Genomic DNA, 27,355 nt, shown 5'->3' on the forward strand with positions numbered 1-27,355 from the left:
ATTTGTATCTTTTAATGCTGCTAAAACATAACTGAGCAGCAGTTCTTTTAGGGGTTGGGGAACCCAATAAATAGGGAATTACTTACAGGTGTTTAATGCTATTTTAGTGCAGTCTTCAGTAAGTCCTTCCTAATGCTAGCTGCAAACCAGAGCTAAAGTGTGGATTGTAATTCACTCATCTGGAGGTGGGTTTTGTTTTTGTTTTGGTTTTTTTTTTGCACTCGCATAGAGCGAAGACAGTCCTAGTCCCAAGCGACAACGTCTTTCCCATTCCGTCTTTGACTATACTGCAGCATCACCAGCCCCATCGCCACCAATGCGACCATGGGAGATGACATCAAGTAGGCAGCCTTCTGTGGCTCGACCCAGCCAACACCACTTCTCAGGGGAACGATGCAACACACCTGCACGAAACAGGAGGAGGTAAGCAAGCTTACTTACACAGATGCAATTTCTCGTTCTTCCTGATTTCAGCTCGAGGAAGGTGTTTTTCAGGCAGCACTGACTAGAGCACATGTGGTTAACATGTTAACATTTCCTTTGAGCTGCAAGTGATTATAGTGGTTAACTGAAAAGTTACTGAAAGTAATTAAGGTTGGTACATTGTCCCATGATTTATAAGAATAGACAACCTGGGGAAGGGGTGCTCATTAACATTTTAAGAGCTAGATTCTTTTTCACTCTGCACTGGAGCAATAAGCATTTAGGAGAATGCTAGGAAAACTCATCATGGTACTTCTAAAGATATTAAGAGTTACTGATGCAGTACTGTAATTTTCACTGCAGTAATGACTACTTTTGTACATAAAACCAATCTAAATAAAGATGGAGGATACTGTCTGGGGAGAGTGAAGAGGTTGTGTTTTGAGTGGTTGCTAAGGTGTGTGATTCACATGTGATTCACATGTGATTTTCATGGTTTCTTCACTTGTGGCTCATTAATGTCTCTTTGGAATAAGTTCTCATAGTCATGGAAGAGTAGATATTTGAATGGCCAGGATGGGTGATAGAATAGGAAACCATAAAACCATAGACTTCATAACTATGCTAGTTAAACTACTTACCCAAACCACAAACTTTCTTTGCCTTATATTCTCCTTGAAAAATGCTGAGTCATCTAATGTAAATTAACTTCAGTAACAGTCCTGAGGAGAAGGACTTGGGGGTGATGGTGGACGAGAAGCTCAACATCAGCTGGCAGTGTGTGCTTGCAGCCCAGAAAGCCAGCTGTGTCCTGGACTGCATCTGAACAAGCATAGCCATCTGGTTGAGGGAGGCAATTCTCCCCCTCTACTCTGCTCTTGTGAGACCCCACCTGGAGCATTGTGTCCACTGCTGGAGCCCCAGACATAAAAAGGACAGGGAGCTCCTGGAGAAAGTCCAGAGGAGGGCCACGAAGATGATCAAAGGGCACCTCTCCTATGAAGAGAGACAGGCTGAGACAGTTTGGGTTAGGGTTGCTAAACCTGGAGAAGAGGAGGCTCTGGGGAGACCTCATAGTTGCCTTCCAGTACCTGAAGGGGCTACAGAAAAGCTGGGAAGGGACTTCTGACAAAGGCTTGTAGTGAGAGGAAAATGGGCAATGGATTAAAACTGGAAGAGGGGAGATTTAGGTTAGATATGAGAGAGAAATTATTTCTATGAGGGTGGTGAGGCACTGGAAGAGGTTGCCCAGGGCTAACCCATCCCTGGAAATGTTCAAAGGCAGGTTGGATGAGGCTTTCGGTAACCTGATCTAGTGGAAGGTGCCCATGCAGGGGGTTTGAATCTAGATGAACTTTAAGATCCTTTCCAACCCTAAACATTCCATGATTCTATGAATAAAACATACTGTCACTCTATCTCTGATAAATACTGTGGCTTGGTTTGTACTGAAATTTTAAGTGTTCAGGCTTTTTCATGAATATAAAATACTGGGTTTTCTCCTGATTCCGCAACTCAGGTTTGTCAGCTATCATCAGACAGGGGAAGTTCTGGGATGAGAGACCTTAAATATGCAGTTTTGTATCTTTGCTTCAAGTCCACGAATCTGAAAGCTTTCAGTCAGCAGCGTTCAGGATACACAACTTTCAAAGCAGCTTGTTGAACTGAAGAAAGAGGTTAAATTCTGCATACTGTAGGGGGTCTGGACAAGATGACCCTTAAAGGTCCCTTCCAACCCCATGCATTCTATGGTTCTATGAATTGTGAACTTGCAATGGTCATCATGAAGACTGAAGGTCAGGCCTTTTGTACAATTTGGTACAGGGATGCTTTATAGGGGCATTTGGTCCACAAAGTGTTCTTTACCTTAAAATGGTTTGAGCTGAGATGCCTGGAATGTGCTGTGTTTAGCTACTTTTGCTTTTTGTCCAGCCAGCCTACATATATAATGTGGGATGAAGGAGAAGAATGGGGTGTGTAGGAGGTGAATGTGCATGAGACAAGTGTCAGACACTTAGATGCAGTCAGGTGTTACCGAGGCAGCGGCCTGTGTCTTGCAAGTAAACCCTGTGCTGCAAATAGAGAGGCACGTCAGCACACAGCCATATTAACCCTACCAAGAGTTGTTAGGCTGGCTGCAGTGTTCAGGACACAAACCATTACTCTTTCTAGGGCCAACTCACCTGCTCTTGGGTAGTAAAGCCTGCTTTTGCTCTAGTCAGACACGTCAGCACTTTCCTGTACTTGAGTCAGGGCGTTTTTTAGCTTGTGTGCACTGTTGCATTTTAAGCTGGCTCTATGTCAATTCCACAACAGTGCTGCAGCCACTCTCCTCTCCTAGAACAGGATAGTTATGGAGAACAACACATAGATGTCTCTTTATTTTTCAGGAGTGTTTTTGAGTTGTAGAATGCTCTGGAAGCCATATCAGAACTAATAACCACTCTCAAGGATCAAAGCTTGATTCCTTAAGATCATTGTGGGGGCATCTGTTATTAATGCTTTAGATGAGGTTATGCATGGGCTTTTGAAAATGAACTTTGAAGAGTTGTCTCAGAGTTAACAAGGTTTTCAGATTAAGATAAAATGAAAGGTGTGCTGCAGTTTCAAATGGTTGTTCAGCTTAAAGGAACAGACTAGGACAAGTGCAAACAAAACCTGTGAGGTGTGTGTAGTGTGGACACTGTCATCAGCATTAACTCCTCTATCATACCATTTCATTCCTGGTGATCGGCACAGGCTGTGCTGGTTATTATCTGGATTTTTTCCATTAGCTGGGTTACTAGTTAGGCCGTATCACTTTGTGTCAGGGACTTTGTACCGTGTCTGGCACAACAATGCCCTAATTCATTGTGGTTTTTTTCAGATACAATGTAAGCAAATAAATACTGCGTTTAGAAGGGTAGCCTTCTGGTATGAATTTGCAGAAAAGACATTATTTTTTTCAGCTACTTATAGTACAGATACATTCTGAATATAGAAGCTGTAGGTAGCTTTTCATAGCTGTTTCTACCTGAGGGTAGGAATTCCTGCATTTTTTTCCCACCTCTTCCATCATGTCACTTTGTTTTAGCTGAGCACTAGCCATGTCTATGCTGTGCATGGAGAACTGGAGGAATGGTTTTGTGGATATTTTGTAAAGACTTCAAGCACAAGTTCATTACTGACATTAAGTAATAATTTAGACCCATGTCTTAATTCTTCTGAAGTAATTTTCAGTAATTCAGGAAGCATGCAGATATTTGTACCTGGATGCTGTGAATTACACTAAATGAAAAGAATAGGATCTTCATAGTTCTGGAGTGGAAAAAAAATCAGTTTTGCTTTTTCTAAAGAATGATACTCCAGTCATTTAAAAAAACACTTCAGAAGTTTTGCCAGCAATCCCTGGCTGTGCTTTCTCATAATTCCAGGTTCATAAAAACGTAAAGCCAAACAGTTTCACAAAGATAGGGGTTAAGAGACGTTTTATGAGACGCTACCTTGTCTAAGTCCTGGTGGCAGTTAAAGAATTTCTGTACTTCATCCAAAGCATTGGAGCTGTATTTTGTAACTTTCTTGGAGCTTTTCCAAACAAAATCCCTAGCATCAACATTTGATGGTGAAGTATTCAGAGCGTATCTCTTTCATAGCAGAAACAGCAACATTAAAGGAACCCTAGTGCTCAAAAAATAGGGCATCTTTTGCAGTAATAGCTCTGTGGTTAGAAATCATATATGTCCGTTGTACATGATGAGTATGTAACAGGTGTATCATTACTAGTAATAGAGAGATGGAAAGTGCAGCAAAAACTCTTGAGAAAGGTGACTGGAATTAAAGCAAGTCCATTAGTAAGATTGTATATTTAGGTTCTCTATTCTCAGTTCTTAGAAGAAAACATGCCTTTTTTTGTGTTCTGACTTTGTAATTTGTAAAGACATAGAAGGCTATGCTTTTTGTTATGTTTTTAAGAACACAGTGTTACAGTCTGGTGTTATGACTGCTGTCTGACTTGTCATGAGTTGGCATTTGTTTCAGTTCTAATAATGGCATACTGTCCCTGTGAGGTAAGGCAGACAAATAGTGGCTTGAGACATTGTATCATATATCCACAGTATCATCTGAATAGCTGGAGGTACACTCCCCCAAAATATTTTTGTTTCACACAGCACTAAAGTTGGACTCAACTTGAGGAATGTCTGGGATTTGTCAAGAGGTAGTACCAATCAGAATGAGAGTGAAGGATCTTACATTCTCTTCCATGGATTGTTGGAGAAGACAAGTTCTAATGGTCACAAACCCTTCTTATCTCTTTGCATTTTGGTTCCTTCTGCCTGTTCCACAACTGGAAAACCGTTTCAACCCATGTAGCTTTAATTTGCTGTTGCCTGTGGGACCTGTACTTTGTATGTTGTGGAGATTGAGAGGCATGTGTTTAAAGTATTGGGCAATGATTTTGTTCTTTCAGTTCTTTTGCCTTCCAAATGAATGAGAAGTGTGTGTGGCTGGTTTCTGATTTACAGTTTGGCTCAAGACTTCTTGGCTCAAGTAGCAGCTCTGTTCAGATCATGCACACAATTATACAAGGATACATAGTCAAATACTATGCCTGTAGATCAGTTGCTCAAAAGAAATGGATTCTCTGCTCTAAATCAAACTATGCAATAGTTCTCCACTCAGAAAGTTTACCACAATCTCAATTTCCTGGGATCCTCTGGACAGAATAATTCTATGAGACACTTGGTTATGTAGTGAGTATGTGAGAGCTGAAAAATTAGGTTCTTCAGAGGAGTCTACTACTTTTTCTGCCATCACTAAGTGAGCAACCATTCAGTGGCCTGGTTGGATCAAGGACCCCAGGAAAATTTGTGATCATGTAATTGAGGATTTTTACATAGAATAAATGAATAGAAATCTCTTGTGGTTTGCTGTCTTTACTTTCAAGCACTTATCTTGGCTATCCAATGCCATTTTTTTTACATTTTAATGCTTGCATTAGAGTTCTTCTCCTGGTTTCTTTTACAGAATTAAGCTATGCTGTATTAGGCACTTTAATTCTGAAAAAAGTGTTCTCTCTCAAGGCTTTTAGCAGTTTTGTCAGTTAGAAGTTTTATTCCAATCTAATAAACCTGTTTTAGTAGTCTTTTCCCATGAAAAAATTGTCTTGTACTTTATTTTCTTGGTGGTTTATTAAGAAGGATCTGTATCCTTTATGTAATCTCTGTTTTTTTAATGTGTTTCCAGTCCTCCTGTTCGACGTCAGAGAACAAGGAGAGATCGTTTGTCTAGGCATAATTCCATTAACCAGGATGAAAACTACCACCACCTCTCCTATGGACAGCAACAAGCAATAGAAGAGCCCCGAGCCTTTCACCCACCGAATGTATCTCCTCGTATGTTGCACCCAGCTGCTCACCCACCACAGCAGAATGCAGTGGTGGTTGACATTCATGATCAGGTAAGAATTTTGGAGTACAAACATAAAGGTGTTGAAGATTTGCTTTGTTTATTTGGGGCTTTTTTCCCAAATCTTTACTGTTTCCCAAAGTTAGTTAGCCACAAAAGTCTTATAACACTAAATTCTATTTGCCAGTTTGCAGAGAATGTTTCTAGTTTAGTATTATTTGCATATGGACTACTGCAGTAGGCAGTGAAAAAACAAGAAGGAAGATCCAGACAACAATTTGGCAATTCATGTATCGGCATAGTTCTGTAAGCCTTTGAACTGCAGGTGTTTTGCTTCTGAAGTTACTTTTATGTCATAAAAGTGTGCTGCCTTAATTAGGATTGTATCCTGTTTCACGTGAAATACCTCTTTAGGTGTCTTTAAATAGTTAAAATACATTATTTAGAAGTAGAGTTCACAATATGTATAATTGCCTGCATGACAGCAGAACTCCTAATAGTAATACTGTTGAGTAGCCAAATTACCCATGTATGTCAGCAGGCTGCAGTACAAGTGCTTTAGTTGCTACAAAGTCATGAGCTGGGGAATAGAACTGGGTATAGAGATGTCCATTTCTCACAATAACACATGCATTAAATGCAGCTCTAACATCCCTGCTTAAAAACTGGTTCGCTTTCAGTGCCGCTGCATGCCACTGGTGTGTGGTATTAGGAGTGCAGAGCATTTCTCTGTAGGGAAGAAGTTGCATTTGGGACCAAGTGCAAGGGTGGAAGCTAACACTATTCTAGCCATCTCACAACCTTACATTTTGATGAACAATTTTACTGCTGCAGCATTTCAGAAATTTGTTTCTGGTCTTGCTTTGTGTTGCAAAATTATTACATCGTGACAAACCTGGATAAGCAGTTGTTTTCATACCACTGCTTCTGCCTTCCAAGCACCATCTATATAACCAGATGTCGGTGTTACCAGACTCACCAAGGTCTTCCATGGTGATATTTTACACTTCTGGGGCATAACCATTTTGAGAGATCATTTTTTGTTACTACTCAGAGCAGTAAATGTTTCAGAATCACACCCAGCATTGCAGCCTGTGTCCAACTTCAGTAGCTGGGGCAGAACTGGATCGAATGCAGCATCTCTCCTGAGATGGGTTTCTGTCATTAGCCGTATACAGGTTGAGATTTTAAGTTCTTCTCAGTGATCTTTATTCTGCTTTGACCTCAGTATCTGACTGTATACTACCAGTTCAGTAGGTTAGCTGTCTTTACTCACCCGCACCTTCTTAATGAGCTTGCTTGTCCCATTTTAAACAAGCAGGTTCCATTTTAGCAGATCATGAAGGAAGATCAAGCTTCCTTGAAATAAAGACTTTTAATTAATGCTCTCTGACATATAAGCCTTTTCAGTTTATTAGAGAATTAGAGACTTCTTATTTAGTGTTTAAAAAACCACCACCCAAACAAAAACCGAAAGTGTTTTGTAGGTCCAAGATACCTTAGGATCTTTGTTTGATTATTAAATTTTAGGCAATATCACTAGCTGGAAAATTGAGTTACATGGGTATGTTTCCTAGTATAAACATGGATGTTTCAGGACTGCTGCCTCATAGGCATCTTTACCTTTTCAACTTTCTGGTTAACAATTCTGGTACATTTAGGTTAGGAGACTTAGCTAGAGTTATTAGATTTTTTAAATTAGATTATTGAATCGGTCTATTCAGAGCTGATAAGATTCTTTAGCTACTACTTTAGTTTTCATATGGGTACAACTGCCTTCTTATTTTGTAATGATTTACCTTAGTATGTGGAGAGGGGCAGGCTTAATAGAGTCTGAGATGCTTCTGAGTGACTCTGAGGTGCTTTGGAAGTTTTAACATTTAAAGCTGGGAGTTCCCTCTTGGCTTTGCCCAAAAACCGCAGGTCAGTAATACTCCATTGAGAACTGATATTTTAATCAACAGGAATTACAAGCATATATCTCCTTTTACAGTTTCATAGTGAGTATTTTTTTTTCCAAAATGCAGGTAAGAGCTTGTTATCTGTACAATACCATTAAGAGTTTACAGTAAGTTAACAATATTTTTTTCCCTTTTGCTGCAGATCCATCAGGGCACAGTTCCTGTCTCATACGCAGTGACAACAGTGGCTCCACATGGGATACCACTTTGCACAGGCCAGCACATCCCAGCCTGCAGCACACAGCAGGTCCCAGGGTGTTCAGTGGTTTTCAGTGGGCAACACCTTCCAGTTTGCAGTGTGCCTCCCCCGGTAAGTGAGTCTCTGTAATTACACCAGCTTCAGGCTTTGAATTGGCACCTTGAAGCTTCAGTGTCTGTGTGGCTTTAATTGTGTTAGAAATAACCTCGTTTATTATTTCCCTCTGGTAAATTGCAGTGGCATAGCAGTGTCAGCCTTAGACCTGGTTATAAAGTATTGCTGTTTATAGTATAGAGTCTTCTTGATGTTTAACTCCATTTAAATGCCAGTTTATGAACTGACTTCTTATCAGCAGCTATTTTGCATACTTTCAGAGAGTGAAAGGAAGATATCTTAAGTCTTTTATGAAGCAGCTCACCTAGGAAAAAATCTTACTTGGTAGAGTCCTTGTTCAGAGTTTGGTTGCATACAAAAAGGTCTGATATTCCAATGTCAGTTTTACTCTGAGGAGTAATAAGATTCTGAAAGATCCAAAAGCTGAGAGGGGTTCTTCTGTCTCACAGTGGTCTCATAAAATTCATCAAAATATCATTTAATAATGATGACTCTTTGTGTTTTCTGAGAGTGAACTGCCTTGACTGGCTAATGTGCTAGCTCTAAAACTGAAAGAATTTAAACTGTTTTCTCAGACATTTTAATGAGTGAGCTTGGAGATACCACTTCCTGGTCTTAGCATTCTGATGCTGCTATTTCATCATTAAGTACTAGAGGATCCAGAGCTGAAGAAGTGTACCCAAGAAGTTTCAACTGTACAGACAAAGGTTACAGAACCTGGCAGAAGACTCCTTTCACCCCTGCTCCTTTTTCTAGTATAAATCTCTTCTATCATACATTAAAACTATATATAGGGTCCAGTAACAATTTATAATGTTGGTATAAAAATCGGTCTCTGCCAGCTGTGCATTTGCCAGCTTTGCATAACATAACTTTTTCTGTTGCCCGCTTTGTGGCCTAAGAGCATGAGCAAGCCTATGATGCTGAAACAAAACCCTTGATGTGACCACCTATTTCTTTAAGCTACGCATTGAAGTGTGTGGGGAATTTGCATCCGTCTTGTCCAAGTGCCATTTATGCCCGTGGGAGACAAGGTCTGCAGCATTCTGTTGGCCAGACTGGAGCATCTGTGGGCAGTGTTCCCCCTTAGGTTTCAATTGGTGAAAATCTTTTACGTGAGTCAGGGTATATCCCTGAGGCAGGATGAGAAGCAACTCCTTCCTCCTATTTAGTGGTGGTGTTAGTGGAGAAAAGCAGTCTCGGACTGAGTACCCAGAGGTTGGAACAACACTTGCATAGTTAATTCTGCAAGGCATGAAGGCAACATTGTCCTAAGAAACAACAACAGAGAAAAAGCTGAAGCTGTGTTTGTGCTTAGGGGAATCAAAACAACAGATACTAATAATCTTACTCCCTGCTTTGAACAGATATATTACCTGTGCAATTCATTTAATATTTTACCCTTTGTTGGTTGTGATAATGATGTCTTTCAGTGGACTCATTTCTGTATGACACTGTCTGCCTTGGGCACTGGGGTGGCCAAAACTGGACACAGGACTTGAGATACAGTTTCAAAAGATCCAAATAGAGATGCAGAATCACTTTGTGGGACCTATTAGTTACATTCTCAGTAATGCAACCCAGCATGCAGTAGGCTTTTTTGACTGCAGGAGTACACTACAGCTTTTGTGTCCTCCCATTTGACATGTCTACCAGACCCAACTTTTTTTTTTTTTTTCAGCAGTTCTGCTAACTAACTAGTCTCAAAATGTCCTGCTCTGTAGAGTTACTCTCTCCCAGTGCCAGACTTCACAGTTGCCTCAGAGTTTCACATGGATCATGTCAGGTCATTTCTTCAGTTTATAAAAGTACATCTGACAGGTAGCCCTACCCCGCAGCGTGGCAGCTTGCTCACCAAGTTAATCTGTGAACTTCCCAGTATTCCCATGTATGTAACTATAAAGTAAACAAATGTAATTTATTAAATACTGTAATGAGTTTTAAAACTTCCTGGAAACATATGTTCAAACAGCAGAAGTTTTAAAAAATTAATAGCAAATACTATTAATAAATAATAATAATTATCGGGTCATCATTTCTTTCCACTTGACAGATAATGCAGCCTCATTTGCTGTAGCTTAAGAAGCACCGTGGTCATAGCACAGATCGTTACAAACATATACTGAAGCTATGGTGATCCTTACCATACAGAATCTTGGGTTTAAATCTATTTTAATGTGTTCTCCAGATCACTTTCTGTTTTAAAAAATACAATGTGATGCTCTACCTGCAAATTTATTTTCAGCTATTTCAGAGAACAGTTTTTGATTTAGTAAAATATGACTAAAAAAATGTATTTTAACGTGTTAATGGAAACACTGGCCTGTTGTATTTATTTTTTAGAGAAATGATGTAGTAGCCAGAAGGGGCAAAAATAGTCAGCTTTTAAGAAAAAAGAGTAGTCAGATCAAATTAGTCTGCTACTGTTTCAGAGCATGTAAAGATTTATGTTTGGTCATTACCACAGTAAATTGAGGAGATAGTTCTACCTCCACTGCTGTAATTTGGTTTTAAACTAGATCTCTCTACCGTTTTATGCCATTTTAGCAAATAGGCACAATATATATTGTGTGACACAACTCGAAAGAAAAAGACAAAGTGAGAGATCAGAACTGATCCTCTTTTCTTTGTAAGATTTGGTAACAAGTATGTTATTAACTGCTCATTAGTTGTCAGAAATGTAACAGAAATGCCTGACTTTCTGATGATGGATGAAACAGCAAGGAGAAGAGAATGCAAGTTGTCTTGCTTCTCTGTATCTAGAGTTGGAAGTAAAACCAAACTTTTCTACAAGGCACAATCCTGCTCTCCTGCAGTGCCTTCATCACTTTATTGTTAAAACTTTAGCACTCAGTTGCTTTCGTAAGAGGATTTTCAAAAAGGAGAGAAAAAGGGCTATTTTTTGCTGTCACTTAGGGAGCTGCCTTTAAAGCATGAGGCTCCCCTCAAAGTGCAGAACTGAGTAGCACTTACGCATAATTTTTAGTATATCAGGCAACTGAGTTTTTAAGGTACAGACTGACAGCTGGGAGACCCTCTGCTCCATCTAGAGCGTAAAATGTTTGCAAGGCCATTGCTTTGGCCTGCTGTTTCGAAGGTAGTATCTGCAGAAAATAAACTAGGATAAATGTGTCTGCTCATCATTTAAGAGTTTGTGTAATCCTGGATTATTGCAAACCCCAACTCCTGCTGACCTCATGAGAGTGAGAGATGCAGATGTCAAACTATAGTACTTTCAGAGCCTGTTCTATACTAATCACTCTTCCATGTGTATTTGAATGAGTTCTTGTTTATGTGTGTCTTTGAGTTTTCTCCAAGGAGGCAAGAGAGCTGGTTTGTTTTAATGATACATTTCCATAATAAATATAGAATGTTCTATATGGAATGTTTGTGCTAGAGATAAAAATATGTTGTTTTCATTTTATTTCAGGTGCTTCAAGCATGCTCAGTCCAGCATCTACCTGTACCGTATGCAGCATTTCCACCCCTCATTTCTAGTGACCCATTCCTTTTGCATCCTCCTCATATCTCTCCACACCACCCTCCTCACTTGCCTCCTCCAGGACAGTTTGTTCCTTTCCAAGCACAGCAGTCACGGTCGGTAAGTAAAGCTTCTTACCCTCTCTCTCTGTAGAATTGGTGGGGCTGGATGAGCAAATAGTGCTGATACCTGACTGAGGAAACAGAAGGATTTTGTTTGAAGTAATAGGTCTTTGCACTTATGCTTCCTTAACAAGTCTGTAACCACTTAATATGAAGAGAAAAAAATAATGTAAAGTTCACCATATTTCTCTTCAGATTTCGTCAACTGTTGTCTATGCTGTTCCTTCATAGACCTTTACCTCTGTCAAAAAGATGTGTATTTGCTTCACCAACTATTACTTCAGGTATTTCTTTCCCAGGAGCAGACGAGAATCCAGAGAAGGTTGTGTAGCGGGGAGAGAAGTGTGGAATGTTACTTTCATTACATGTGTCTTTTGTATTACTTCTCAGTTAATTTTTAAAAGACCAGTGCTTTTCCCAAAATACAATGAGCTTAGGTCACTCAGACATGCTTTGACATCCTTGTATTTATGGTTTTTTTCCCACGTAAAAACGTTTATGCCTTCTGTTTAAGCAAGCTTGGCTTACTGATAAGGACTATGCAAACATGGGAAAATGTGACCCATTTGGATTTGGGGGAGATGCTACATTTTCAGTTCTGGCCTTTTGATCTGTATATTCATGTCCATTTGTTTGCCTCTGACTAGAAAATGCCGGTAATTTCACTAAAGCAGAAGTAGAAAACACCTTCATTGTTAAATGCAAACACTGCTGAGGCTTGTCCGTGCCATCTTTCATATGTGGGTAGGGTTATAATAACTTTGTTATGGTGGTGGGAGAATATCTGAGAAAATACAGTTTTCAGTTATAGTCTTTATATGACTTTTCCTTTAGAAAATGTACGGGCTCAGGTTTTAGCTTTGATTGCCTGCTTAGGTTATTGGCTAGGCTTGCCTGTCAACTTCCAGCTCTGGTCAAAAGCTTGTATATTTGTGGTCTAAGATAACCTTGTCTTTAAAGTTTACCTGGCATAACAGGGAAACCAAATATTTCTTTGATTGCATAAGGTGACTTTCACAGGTGAATTTCTCGAAATTGTGGAATTCAGTGTCACACACAGAAAGGTGTATTGATGAAACAATTACAATTCCTGGTTAATTCTTGAGCACTTTTGCGTCTGACTCGTGTACTAGAGTTGAATAGATAATGATACTGAACTGGGATCTCATTATTCTGAAACCTCAAGAATATGTTCTTAGTACAACTGCTTGCATGACCCTCCAAGGAAAGCCTCTGCTTGGTTACTGAGTATCATTAGCAGTTTGGTTTATTGGAGTCGACATTGTGATTTCCTCTCCAATTTTCAGATTTTCTGGCACAATTTCAGTTCTTGTCTATGGTTGTCTATTTTTTTCTCTCGCATAGTTGTACAGTGAGAGCAGCCTGGCAAGAAGGAGAGCAAATATTTATCCTGAAAAATGCAAGACACAGGAAATTACAGCCACTCCTATATTTGCTAGATCGCATAAATTCCTGGTCTATAAGCATGGCTAGCTGGAAAAGGTGAATTGATATCAAATGTGTAGTGTTGTCTTTGCTTTTTGGTAGTGTTAATGGCACAGGAATTGTTCAGAGAAATACTGTATGAACCTGAGTACAATTATACCTGTAATTATTTTTTCCTTTGCCCTAGAAAATTGAACACAGCCAGTCAGAATGTACAGCTGGGATTGCAGTTCTTTTCTGGGGAAAAAAATTGCATCTCTACTATTCCAACAAAGCCTGTATCTTTATTATTTTTCTTTTTAGCCACTTCAAAGGATAGAAAATGAAGTAGAACTACTTGGGGAACATCTTCCTGTAGGAGGTTTTACATACCCTCCCTCAGCCCATCCACCAACATTGCCTCCCTCAGCTCCTCTCCAATTCTTAACCCACGATCCTTTACACCAGGAGGTGTCATTTGGTGTAGTAAGTGTTTTTTTCTGTGCTATTTTCTCATTCATGCTGCATTAATATTCTAGACCTTTACAGTACATTTTGTTGAAGAGTGGCACAGCTTGCAGTTTTATTCCATTATTGGCTATAGCTGCATACCATGTAATTTTTTAATGAAATTAGGTGTAACTTAATGACACAAGCAAATTATTTCTGATAACGTTAACTGCAGAGTGTCATAGCAGTTACTCAGAAAACATGCCATGTTGCCACAGAGCCCAGGACTTCTGCTGCGAAAACTAGTTTCTATAGTTTAGAAAAGTTATTTTTCTTCATTGTATGTTGAGTTTAAACAAGTCAGGAAAGCTAGGATGCTTTAAAAGAAGTTCTTGTACAGAGCGTTTGCAGTTTGCAGACAAGCGGTAGTATTGAGTGCTTCCATAATTTTTTTCCATAATTAAGACAGCCAAGCTTGCTTTAAGCCAACTTTATAGGGACCTATGGGTAATTCAACTGCAGCAGTACAAAAATAAATAAATAAATAACAAGGCAATAAACCTGGTGCAGGATAGTCTGGAATTTTGTGCTTCTGTGTTGTGTCCTGTATCAGTGCTACGTATAGGATCTTTGTGTTGAGCTTTAATCTGCAATTATTTTAGTCCTGAGATTTTCTTGTTGTTGTTTTGCTTGTTTTGGCTTTTTTTAGAAAAAACTGTCCTGCCTGTGTAATGCTTCAAGAAAGAAATAGAAGTCAGGTACAGGCTCTGAAGTATTTTTTTATGTTTGACCTGTGCATCATCTTGACAGAAGGTTTTAGAGGCACATTGTTACATAAATTCTAAATGAGAATGGAATGCTAGGCCCCGTGACTACAGAATACACAGATAACTTCCACTTAGTCTCCTTGAAGTCAAACAACCTAGCTAAATGTTTGCTGCAATTTCTAGAAAGATTCAAGTAAGTTTCCACCATTTAAAAAAAAAAAGTCCCTGTTAGACTAAAGATGTGCAGATTTTCAGTGAATTTTTCAGTCCCTGTGAGTCACTCTGGAGACAAGACACTTAAAAACTTCCATAAACTGCTTGTATTCTATTCAATATGCTTATTAGATGGATTACAGTCTAATCACAGACATTTTGGTTGGAGTTAGGCTTTCTTGGTTTCCAAGTTCAGCCCTTTTAGTAGATAAGGAAAAGAATACCATGTTTGTGCAGAATATGTAGCATTTTTCCTCTCCGATGCTTCAGTTCCGGGTTGTATATCACTGAGGAGTAGAGCAAAGATGTACTGTAAGTAATCATACGGTCTTTTATACAGCAATCCTAAATCTTAGTACAATTTTATTTATATTAAAATTAATATGGATTTCTGATTCTTTCATTAAGTGAACAACAATTTCTGATTCTATTTTTGGATTGCAGAACTCACAAACAGTAAAATTGATAATTGCTGTGTCTGGTTTGAGATCTTACTTTTGAGAAAAAGGCTTTGGCTCTTCACATTATGTTTATTTGAATGTAAATTTTATGTATGACCATAGCTACCTATTAATAATGTTTCCATGGTAAAGTCAGGGGGTTTAGATTAGTAATAGGTGGTGTTGGGCTTTTGCATTTTATTAAATTCCAAACATGAAAGAAGAAAAACATCTTAGTGAAAACTGAGTGTTCTTTGTTTAAAAAAGAAAAAAAGAAGTCTCAAGGCCTTAAAATATTAATTCAATAGTGCTACATGAATTTTTAGTTTTAAAAACTACTAAAAAATTGTTAGTACTCTTGAGTATATCTTGAAAAATAGTTTGCATTTAAGTAGAACTATTGAACTGTATTTTCCCCATCTTAGTAGGTAATGAAAGGAATTTTGAACAATTATCATGAAAACTTAAACATACAAGATCTTAGTGTGCAAATGAAAAACGTATGACAATAAAGCTCTGTTTTATCTGTGGAAATAATGGATTGAAAACTTAGGCTTGACTGCCTCTTTAGGCATTGTCCAGCCACAGAACTTGTGCTGATCAAACTCTCCACATAGACTTGAAAGGCTTTAACCCTTCTTTAACATAAGTGTAAATATACTTCACTCTTTAAGAGTGTTTTAATTTTAAGATTTTTAAAAATAATTTTTGAATAACTATTAAAGTCTTTTTTACTCACCTGCTTTTGTGCACGCCTGCATAACAGCACCAGGCCTGAAGCCTGGTCTTTTAAACTTCCAAGAGAGTCAGCAGTTCAAGTCCTGTTTCCCAAACCAGCCTACAGGTAGACTAAGCACACAAGAGCTTGCAAGGATTTCTGTTGTGTATTAGTGCTTTTCCACGTGGAGTGGAAAATGGGATGTAACTGATGAGAATTGTTTCATATTGAGACTGAGGTTCCTTTGGATTTGAGCAGAGCCTGATTTTTTTTAATAATGCTCTATTGAAAGTGGATTTCAATATTCAGATCTCATTTTATTTCATTATTAAGAAGCAAATTGCTGAATCACAGACTCACAGACCTGGATGAGATTGAAAGGGAGGTCAACTGGTCCAATCCGCCTGCTCAAGCAAGGCTACCTAAAGTCGGTTGCCTGGGACCATGTTCACTCAGCTTTTGATTATCTCCAAGGATAGAGACTCTCTGGGCAACCTGTGCCAGTGCTCAGTCACCCTCACAGTAAAGAAGTGTTTCCTGATGTTCAGACGGAGCCTCCTGTGTTTCAGTTTGTGCCCACTGCCTCTGGTCTTGTCACTGGGCACCACTGAAAAGAGCCTGGCTCCGTCTTCTTTGCACCCTCCCTGCAGGTATTTGTATGCATTGATAAGACCCCTCTGAGCCTTGTCTTCTCCAGGCTGAACAGTCCCACCTCTCTCAGCCTTTCCTCATTTGTGAGATGCTCCCGCCCCACCTTAGTAGCCCTTTGTTGGACTCTCTGCAGTATGTCCATGTCTCTGTTGTGCTGGGGAGCCCAGAACTGGACACAAGTTCCAGTTTCACAAGTTCCAGTTGAAGCTTATTTTCTTCTTTCTTGCAGCCTTACCCACCTTTTATGTCTCGAAGACTCACAGGGCGCAGCAGATACCGATCACAGCAGCCAATGCCACCACACCCCTACCATCCCAGCCTATTACCTTATGTGCTGTAAGTTCAAAGTACATTTGCTTCCATTAGGCTATTAAGAAGTCACCTGACTGTCAATGAGAGACTGCACTTTTTATGGTTGAATTCTGCTAGACAACAGGCATCATTTGGATATCCTGGAGAGGAGGAAAACTTCCACTTCTGTTTAAATTTTTCAGTTTATTTTGAATAACATACACCCTTGAGCAAGGAAAGATACAATTTAACAGTTTTATCCAATGTAGTTTTATGGGGTTTTTGAGATACAGTAGCCCCTTGTTTCTGAACTCATTCCTAAAATCTGAAACAAATTTTAAAACTTTCATTCTTGGATACTCTTACAGAGGCATAGTTTTGTGGAAGGATGAAGTTCTAAGAGTCTTCACTTACAGAATAAATTAATTTGATTTCATTCTTAATTCTGAAACACTAGGGCAGGAGCTTTCTGTGATGATTACTCTGTATTGGCTGAACTGCTAATCTGTTAACGACTGTTGAATTTGTTTTCTACTTCTGATAAGCTGTTTCTGAAAAAATGTGGGCCAATTAAAATTTAGGAATTTACCCATTGTGTGTTGTGGTAGACCCTCTGTGGCTGAGTTTGGGCATATGACACGAGATCTATTGCTCTTCTGTGTTCTGCTTCAGAAATAAGGATTAAATCTTTGGAAAACAAAGATCTCCTAGTGGCAAAAGTGATATTGACAAGTTAATACTCAAACTTTGAGACCAGATCTGCAGTATCTTTCTGTGCAGTGTCAGATGTGGCATGAAAATGGCACTAGAAATCTGATCCACTGAAGTAAATTCAACTTTGTGTCTTAAAGTCTGAGAGTGATATAATAGCTTCCTGCCTGTCCACTGAGGACACAATGTGGCATAGTAATTCCTGATTACTTCAGTGGGATTTTAATATATTTTAATTCCGTGAATTTGTTATTTCTATATCTGTGAGTTTTGACCTATAGGACAGTCTTGGAGAGTAAAAATACTTGTTGAATATAAAACCAGAACATCTCTTTCTTGCCTCTCTACCTGAAGAGATTCTGCTTTGACCAGCATCACAGTGTGTGAGAAAATGACTTTGTGCTTGCATTAAGTGTGGAAGTTGGTCCAGTAGCATATCCTATTTATCTGCATTGCGTGTTTCATGCTTTACAGAAGTTTCAAGGCATTTGTAGTGAAGAGTTAACTGAACTTAGTATTCCTTGTCTTTCTTGATATTTTGTCTGCTTAAAGATATAAAGCCTGTTTAAAACCAGAAGGTCAAATCAGTGTCAGTATTAGCTCTCCATAATCTGTGTTAATCAAGATACTAGTTCTAGAAATAATGGTGAGCTTGGTTGGAAGTATCAGTTGAGACATGCATGCAACTAAAAGGCAGCACTCTTAGAATCAAAAAGTTGCACAGTTAGATTTTTCACGTGACTCTTCCACTTCATTTTGAAGTCAAGAATAGACATTTGAACATTTTTACCAGTTCTGAGTACTTGTTGATATGAGAGGGGCAAACAAGGTAACTTTATACCTCTGCTAGATGTTTCTGTGCTTTCCTTCAGCAAGATGCTGAACCTTATAATTGTTTGCTCTCATGGTAGATCAATGCTTCCAGTGCCACCTGCAGTTGGACCAGCTTTCAGCTTTGAGTTGGATGTGGAAGATGGAGAGGTAGAAAACTATGAGGTTGGTGTGTAAACTACAACTACCTTTAAAGAACAGATGTTAGCTCAAGCAATACATAAAATGTTGTTATATTTTGCTTTTAATCCTACTTTTGTCTTTTATCTTTCAAATAAATGTAATGACTGTTTAGACAGAATCCAGAAACCACCCTTTTGGATTTTTTGGGGGGGATATTGGAAGTGATTTCCTTAAATACCACACAGAAGGGAAACACTTTCAAGAGAGCAGGGTAAGTTACTGGGTTTTGTGCATAAATTTGCAGAAAAGTTTGAATGCAGGGTAGTGTTAATGTCATAGGATTAGTTAATCTAAATGTAATGTTTATAAAACTACCTTTCTGCCTTCTTGACCCTCAGGAGGGTATAGTAGTTCACCCTCTGTAGTACCCTAGATAATTATGGAGCAGTCCCAACTGTAGCATCTTTGCTGGTTCGGAGACTATAGAATGCAGTTGGATTTTTCTTCAAATGGTCATCATCAACCCTTGTTTTTCATCTCTTTGCCTGTGCTCCCCTTAAGAGCTCTGTGTAGTTGCATGTTTTCAGTTTAACACGTCTGTAATAACTTCTGTGCTAGCTCTGAACAAGCACCATCTTACATCTGAGAATTTGGGCCCTAGGTTTGACAGACACTTCTTGTGGTCAGAACTGTTTGCAGCTTTCCATCAAGTCTTTTAACTCTACTATGCCTTGGTTCTTCATTGCACTTAAAGTGATATTTTTTCCTAGGCCTCTTGTGCGGGAGTGCAAGTTACATACATGACAGAGGGCAGAATTATTTATGTGAGAGGCTTTTACTTGCAATGCTTGTCTTACGCAAAATGAACATAACATTTGGCAAAAAAAGTGCTTAAAGATTTATGGCATGTATTTGTTTTCCAGATAAAATCTTTGTATTTCCATTTAGCTAGCCCAGAATGCGCAATGGCAGTCAGTACCCTTCCCATGAAATTATTGGTTTATCTTACAAGACCAGACTCCCATATTCTTAGGAACCAAGTTTGTTAATTTTGTTTAGTTTTGATTTTTTTTCTGGTTACCAGCACTGTTAATTTCATAGCAGTGTGAGGCAGTCCTTCAAAAGCAAGTTGTGCATGCAGCCACAAGACTGGTTGGAGGTTGGGTGTGTGAGGCTTTGAAATCACAAAAGGAGTATCTTACATGATTAGAAAGATGGTTCAATTCTGAAAGACTTTCCATGAGGCTTTAAAGCTTTAAACATTTCTTGATAGAATGGTCTCTTGTTCCACCAGCTGGGGCAGCCTCACGTCTAGTTAAACCACAGCCAGTTTGAGCAGTGAGTTTTTAAATGTCCAATGTCCATGTTTTGCAGGCACTTCTGAATTTGGCAGAACGTCTGGGAGAAGCCAAACCACGGGGATTGACAAAGGCAGACATTGAACAGCTTCCATCATACAGGTTCAATCCAAACAACCACCAGTCAGAGCAGACATTGTAAGTACATTGGACTCTTTCAAAGGTCTGTAATTGTGGTGGCTGCATTTTATTTTTTAACTTGCAGCCTCAGCGAGGCCAGAATGGCTTTAAAAGCAGTCACATCAGTAAGCAGTTGAATTTTTTTGTTTCTTGGATTGCATTCCAGATCAAATACTGCTTAACCTTACTTCAAAACCTCCATCTAATCTCACATCATTTAGCTACAATTCCATTTAGTTCCACAGCATAAAAAAATTAAACTGAGAGAAAGGCATTCCAAGTTTTTTTTCAGCATTCTAGACATTGAAGTGACTTTGTCAACTTGGAATGCCTACTGTGCTAAAATAGCTTCAAGTGTTAATGTTTCAAGTGACAGAGCTTGGTCAGCAGTTTAAGAAAAAGCTGTTAAGTGCATCTTCTTGTTTTTAAAACCTGTTAACTTTCTGTGTTTGAAAGATGTGCACCACCAAGTGGAAAGGGCAGTATAGGTATGAAGATAGTTAAAGTGACTTAGTACCAAATGCTGTCTAATGTTTGAACTTCAGTGTAAGGATTTTCCTCTGATGTTCCAGTTTTAGTGACCCTCAGAGTGACTTACTAGTATCAGTAGAGAGTGAACTTTATACATCATTTGCTCTGCCATTTTTCTTTTTTGATGTAACATCTGTTCTGTTGGTTGGGTCTGTGAAATCCTGTGAGTAGGAGCACTTGCTTTGTGATTTGAAAGCACACACACAAAAAATACCCCAGCAACAGCAATTCTCATTTTGCATTGTCACACTACACATCTTTAACCACAGATAGAGGTAACTGTAGCTGCCCAAGGGGTAAAAGAGCTACCAAGCTGCAGTCACCAGCTCAGTAAAAATATGGTTAGTTTGGGTTTTTTTTCTTACATAGCAGATACATTTGAACTTTGTTGTCTTTTTTAGGTGTGTGGTGTGCATGTGTGATTTTGAGTCAAGGCAGCTACTTAGAGTCTTACCCTGTAACCATGAGTTCCATGCCAAGTGTGTCGATAAATGGCTGAAGGTAAAAAATAAAAAATTCTTATCTTGTAGGGAGCTCATTATGTAGTCTGGGGGGAGGCGGGGGTATTTTGCTGTTCCACTTCATTTCCTCTTGTCTCGCGTTTCTAATACTTAGCCTAGAAATGCCAACAAAGTGGAGGCACAGTCTACTTATGATATTTTTCTTTCAATTGATGCAGGAAATTTCTTTATAATCTTTGTAACAAGGGAAAATGAGTATAAAGATAATTACTGGTATATCTTACTGTGTTTTACATTTGCACCAAACAATAACTGGGAATTCAGTTTCTCTGTGAAATTAAATAATCCTTAAAAAACATCATTTGCTCTGCCATTTTTCTTTTTTGATGTAACATCTGTTCTGTTGGTTGGGTCTGTGAAATCCTGTGAGTAGGAGCACTTGCTTTGTGATTTGAAAGCACACACACAAAAAATACCCCAGCAACAGCAATTCTCATTTTGCATTGTCACACTACACATCTTTAACCACAGATAGAGGTAACTGTAGCTGCCCAAGGGGTAAAAGAGCTACCAAGCTGCAGTCACCAGCTCAGTAAAAATATGGTTAGTTTGGGTTTTTTTTCTTACATAGCAGATACATTTGAACTTTGTTGTCTTTTTTAGGTGTGTGGTGTGCATGTGTGATTTTGAGTCAAGGCAGCTACTTAGAGTCTTACCCTGTAACCATGAGTTCCATGCCAAGTGTGTCGATAAATGGCTGAAGGTAAAAAATAAAAAATTCTTATCTTGTAGGGAGCTCATTATGTAGTCTGGGGGGAGGCGGGGGTATTTTGCTGTTCCACTTCATTTCCTCTTGTCTCGCGTTTCTAATACTTAGCCTAGAAATGCCAACAAAGTGGAGGCACAGTCTACTTATGATATTTTTCTTTCAATTGATGCAGGAAATTTCTTTATAATCTTTGTAACAAGGGAAAATGAGTATAAAGATAATTACTGGTATATCTTACTGTGTTTTACATTTGCACCAAACAATAACTGGGAATTCAGTTTCTCTGTGAAATTAAATAATCCTTAAAAAAAGAGTGACATAATAATATAGGAAGTATGAATTAGAGTTTCTCCGATGATGGTGACTTTTTAACTAGTTTAGATACCCTGTGTAGCAAGAATGAGTACTGATACCTTCCTCCCCCACTTTGCTATTAATGTTAGGTTCTGGGACAAATAAAATGTGCTTTGTATGTACATATATGTGTATGCATATATGTAGAAATGTAATATGTACAAATAGAAACTATAATTTTACAAATTAGGATATACCCTTCCAAGAGAATTTGAGCAGAAAAAAAGGATTTAGAATCAGGGCAACCCCGTAAGAGGACAGATCAAATAGCAGCAGTGCAGAAGGTATGAAGAACAGGAAATACAAATAAGTAGGTGATGATACGCTGACATTTCTACAAGTGGTATTAGGCAGATATATTGGCAACAAGGTATTGATCCCCATTCCTCACCTTTTTTCAGTATTTTATTCTGTTCAGCTTTAGTTTAATCTGCATGTAGTCTGTTGTGTAGAAAACTTGAAACTGCAATGATCTTGTGTTAATACAGGATACAGCCCCTAGAGAATTGTGTATGGTGTCTGTTGTTTTGGAAAAAGAAATAAAAAATGTTTGCCTTGATGGCTTCATAAAAGCAAGAAAATGCATATTTGGCAGACACCAAAACATTCAGTGCAGAGTTAATAATAGTAATTATGATGATGATGATGTTAATATTGACAACGTTCTTGTGGCTAACAAGATAGCAAGAATAGTGAGAAGGATTTTAAAAACTGGGATATGAAATTGCCCTTGGGTTGTAGTACCCATGGTAGTTTAAGGCTTCTATAAAATCTAAGGCCAGTGTAAATGTTACCACAACAATGCTTGTAACTTTGAGTAGAACAGGTGTTCTTCAGTATGTGAATCTATCCATGTACGTTTGAGAATCAGTAAGAGGAATGTAAACAGCTAGTTGTTTTCTTGTCAGATTAAAAAGTCACACATGTGGTAGTATCAATGTATCTATATTAATCGTATGCTGTTTTGTTCAGTAACTGCAAATAGACTGTATTTATTTAAGTAGTGTCCTACAGTGTTCTGCTCTCTGGAGGACTATTCACACTCGATTTGTCAAGTCTTCTCATTGCATGAAACTTATAAGTCATTTGCGATATTGAAAAAGTCTCCATAGATGGTATTTACTCTGTTTTACGAAAAAAGAGCTAAGATCACTTGACACAGTACAGTACCTACAGTGGATGCTGTAGGTTATATTAATGAATTGATTGTGTTGTTTTTGAAACAGGCAGCTCTTCCCAGGCTATTAAGGGGGGATGTGGGGGGGTGGGGCGAAAAAACTACATGAAAATGTTAGAGCTTCTGATCTGCAGATTGCTGTAAGTTAGAACACGTCAGGGAAGTATCATACATGCTTGTCCTGTTCTTATGCTCATTCTTACCTGATGGTTGGGCACAAGAGTCAGACAAGTCTGTTGAATTAAGCTTTTTTGGGACTCAGTGTGGCAATTCTACAGATAGATTTAATACTTTCCACTGGTAATGAACTGGAAATTGAATTCGGAACAGTAAAGTAAAAAAAGCAGATTTAGTTTAGTCTTTATTTTCATAATTATGTGTGGTGACACAGATTTTTTCTGGTGTTTCTTTTCCAGCTTAGAAACTATGTATTTTCTAACATGTTTTCAAGTGTGGCATTTTCTAAAGGTTGTTTTACAGAAAAATTCCATGAGTATAGAAGTGTCAGATAAATGGGGGAATGAGGTGAAAGATATGCAACCTAAACTAAAGAGGGTGAAATTATATCATCTAAAACTTACTATATTGACGTTGTGTATTCTAAAAAATTAGATCTGTTAGTTTATTGTGTAGCTTTCTCTCCTTAAAGAACAAAAAGTAAGTACCTACTTTAGAACGTCAGTATTATGTCCTCCTTGCTCCTTTATTTGCACCAAAGAGTCATGTTAAATGCCAGGAAAGGGGAATGAATGTAATGAAAGGCACAAGAATTAAACTAAATTTAAAAAAGATGTTCATGTAGGAACTTGAGAAGTGACTTCAAAAGCAGTGCTGCAGTGTCCATGAGTATTCATTTTATCCTGGCACATTTGATTCATTTCTGTGGTGCCTTTTAGGAAATTACTCCCACTGAATACTCTGGTTCTGCTACCAATGGTAGATACTTAATTATTTGTCTAAGGGAATAGCTACTGATTCATTAATCCATCAAATTTTGAAGAACATGCATTTTCATTTTAAATAATCGTATTATCTGAGCTATATCTGCACATACAGAGTAGTGACCAAGTAATGGCATTGTCCTCAAGTGATTTCAAAACTTCTAGTGAAAGAGCAAGAAATAAATTGTGAATCAAATCTCCAAGACAGGGATTACAAAAACTATACAGCAATAAAAACAACAATACAAACTATTAAATATATATATAACAGTAGTAATTGACAGAAAAGATACATGGTCATTTTAACTTGCATTTCTAAGTTTTTCAGTAGTAACTTGTTACTTTTCATTGGCATTTGTTGTTTGGATTCGAAATCTGTGGCGAGAATATCTGAACTCTGACCTTCAGAGCCACATTTCTTGATGCTCTGACTTGTATTTCCATTGAACAGTTTGGCTATCTTAGGAAAACTTGGAGCTGACAGTGGTTGGTCTTGCAATTTTGGGAACTGCAAAATAAAGAATTTGAGGCAGGGAAGAGTCCTTTTCTCTCTGCTCTTTGCAAAGGAAATGTTTTATCATAGGTGTTACACATTTGTTTGGGGCTTTTTCTCATAGTTTGCTGAAATGAAATAAGCCTTTGTTTGAAAAGGAGAATGAGTAGGCAGAAGTTCTTTCCCAGTAGCTTACAGACTGTTACTTCTCATCTGTCTGATATTTTAAAGGAAGTTGTAAAAGAGTCATAGAACATATTTTCAGTGAGTGCTTTACTGAAGGGTTAGATTTAGACCTGCTTGTTTGTGTTACTTGAACACCTGTTCTGTCAGGTCATGTCTCCTTTTTTTTCTTTTTTTTTCTTTCTTTCCTCCTTTCTCTTTACTAAAACTCCTTTTCTTTTTCCCTAGTCTGCTTTCAGCTTTGACCAAGTCTATAGAATGGGTTTCTCTGAGAATAATTTGATAAACAGAGTATGAAGAGATGTGATCACTAATCAGTAGAGCTTCTGACAACATGACACGCTCCTACAGGACATTTTTGCATCCCAGGGCTGCTAGTCTGGTGTTGGTGGGTTTCTCCACAACACTCAAGAGAAGCAGCTTCTTAGTTGTATACATCTGATTGCAATGTGCAGTAATTATGAAACTGCATTAATAGAACCACCAGCACCAGCCTAGTTTGTTGGTTTGCTTTATCTTTAAAGAGAAAAGGCATTATTTATTTTTTTTAAACATAGTTTTAAAACTTACCACACCACTCTGTTACAAAACAAACTGAAAAAAAGGTATAAGGACACTTATTTTTTTCTGTTGAGTACTCTTGAATTGATTTATAGAACTTGAGCTGAAGGTAGCAAACTCATGAGGGTCACAGATGTTCAGGATCATAGATACACATGACCTTAACAATGTTTTTGTCAGTATAGTAAATCCTCTTCTGTTTATGATTTTACAGGCAAATCGTACCTGCCCAATTTGTAGAGCTGATGCTTCGGAAGTGCATCGTGATTCAGAATGACCAATCTAAGAGCACAAGTCTGGCTTGGGTATTCCTGGTCACATGTATATATGGACTATCTATTGAACTTACCCATGTGGCTTCCAGCCTACCCTTTACACAAAGGGGTCAATGGACCTTACGTTTGCACTGTGTGACTTAATCAATTACAAAGCTTATAACTAGTCTTCACAGTTACAGGATTGTTATACTAACAGTGTGATTGGAACTCCAAAGATTTTTATTTTTTTTAGCTTAATTTTGTGTGTGCACTAACATTCCCTGGTTTTGTGTGATCATTCTGAGTGTTGCTGCAAGGTTACTGTGGATGTGATCTTTTAGCATGTGCTTTTGTAGAAAAGAAAAAGAAGAAAAAAAAAAGTGGTAGCTCCAAACAATATAGCAATCTACCTTATATAGAGCCTTCAGATACTGTGAGTGGGAATGAATGGTGTGAATGTGTGTTTGCTAGTGAGAGGGTGTGTGAAGTGTGCTTGCGACTGAGCGTGCATGTGTGTTTGAGAACCTATATACCAGCATGTACTGAGAATGTATGTGTGTAGTAATAATTATGCTGCAATGTATAATCTTGTGTGTTATTTAAACAGTACTAGTACTGTACACTGGTTCTTTTCCTTGTGTTTGCAGTTGCACACTGAATGCAACGGGTGCAGCAATTACAAACGTAATATTTCCTTCCCAATGTACTTACAGGTATAAAGACCTTTCTACCTACTATTAAAACAGCTGTTGTGCTTCCCTTGGAGGCTTTAAATGTGTACCACTAAAGAGTGCATTGGTTGTTCAAACATGAGTTACCTTGGGGATTTTAGCATTTGTTACAGACCTGGGATTTTTAAGTAGCTGATTTACAAGTTATTTTATCAATGTAAAGTTGCAATATTGCACAAATCACTTAGCAATATTAACATTTTCAATCGCTAAAATGAGTATCATTACTTTTCTGTTCTCCTTTTAAGTTTTTCTAGCTGGGTTTGCCAGTTAGGTGTTTCTTCCATGAAAGGAAGCAGAAAGGACACTGAAGATCTTGTGCAACAGGTCTTCACTTTGGCTTTTAGTACTTGCTAAGGATGTAATCTTTTAGCTCATAAACGTTGGCTTTAATCATACACATTCTTTGTCATCTACAAGGGAGTTTGTATACAACTAAAATAACTTGTAAAAAGTTACAATTTTATTCCTGCGATTTCATGAATAAAATAAAATTTGTAGCATTTTCTTAGAGAAGTAGAACTTCTATTTTTTTTCCATTGTATCACAGGAGAAGGTGGGGTTTGGTCACTAACTGCCCAATTCAGTTGCCCTGATGCTGCTTCTTGCCCTTCCTGTTTCATGAGTGTAAGATGAAGAAGGAACTCCCTTGTTTTTTGCAATCAAGTTTCCCAAGCTCTGCTATAGGAGATCAAAGGAGCACCTTCCAGAACAATGCTGTGAAACAGGAGGTGATAACCTCTATTCAAGTGCTCTGTTTAATGCTTTATTTGAGCTAGTGAAAAACAATTAGCTTAATTTGTAACATTCAGACTGTTAACATACTCAATATGTTCTAGCAAAATATTTGGGTCTGCATATACCATAGTTACTCAAAGGACGCACTTTTTGCAAAAAAAAAAAAGAATCTTCACCTAAATACAGTGTCATTACTTTGGTTGCAGCAGCACAAGAGGCACAATTAGCAATACTGCTGCAGCTTGCTGCCATTTTCGGCTTTAAGTTTATTTTTTATCATTTCTGATGCTTTTGTATGCTGCTATGCTTTAGTGTCAGCTATAATTTCAAACAGTGTTAGGTGTTATCCATGCTGATTTCCCTCTTTAAGGATTCT

At 38.2% G+C, this 27,355-nt stretch overlaps 1 protein-coding gene across 1 annotated transcript; it reads left to right on the plus strand.

Annotated features, from left to right (window-relative positions):
- Positions 1–235: 235 nt before the first annotated feature.
- Positions 236–25,926, plus strand: RNF38 (ring finger protein 38). The gene is made up of 10 exons (XM_010004080.1): positions 236–423; positions 5,647–5,860; positions 7,912–8,079; positions 11,513–11,683; positions 13,435–13,596; positions 16,579–16,685; positions 18,263–18,347; positions 19,680–19,801; positions 20,716–20,815; positions 25,468–25,926. Exons 1-10 carry the CDS (start codon positions 317–319, stop codon positions 25,528–25,530), a joined length of 1,299 nt encoding a protein of 432 aa, XP_010002382.1. The 5' UTR covers positions 236–316; the 3' UTR covers positions 25,531–25,926.
- Positions 25,927–27,355: the final 1,429 nt, after the last annotated feature.

Source organism: Chaetura pelagica, unplaced genomic scaffold (genome assembly GCF_000747805.2).
Source record: "Chaetura pelagica isolate M959 unplaced genomic scaffold, ChaPel_1.0 scaffold768, whole genome shotgun sequence".
In the NCBI taxonomy this organism is placed as follows: Eukaryota; Metazoa; Chordata; class Aves; order Apodiformes; family Apodidae; genus Chaetura; species Chaetura pelagica.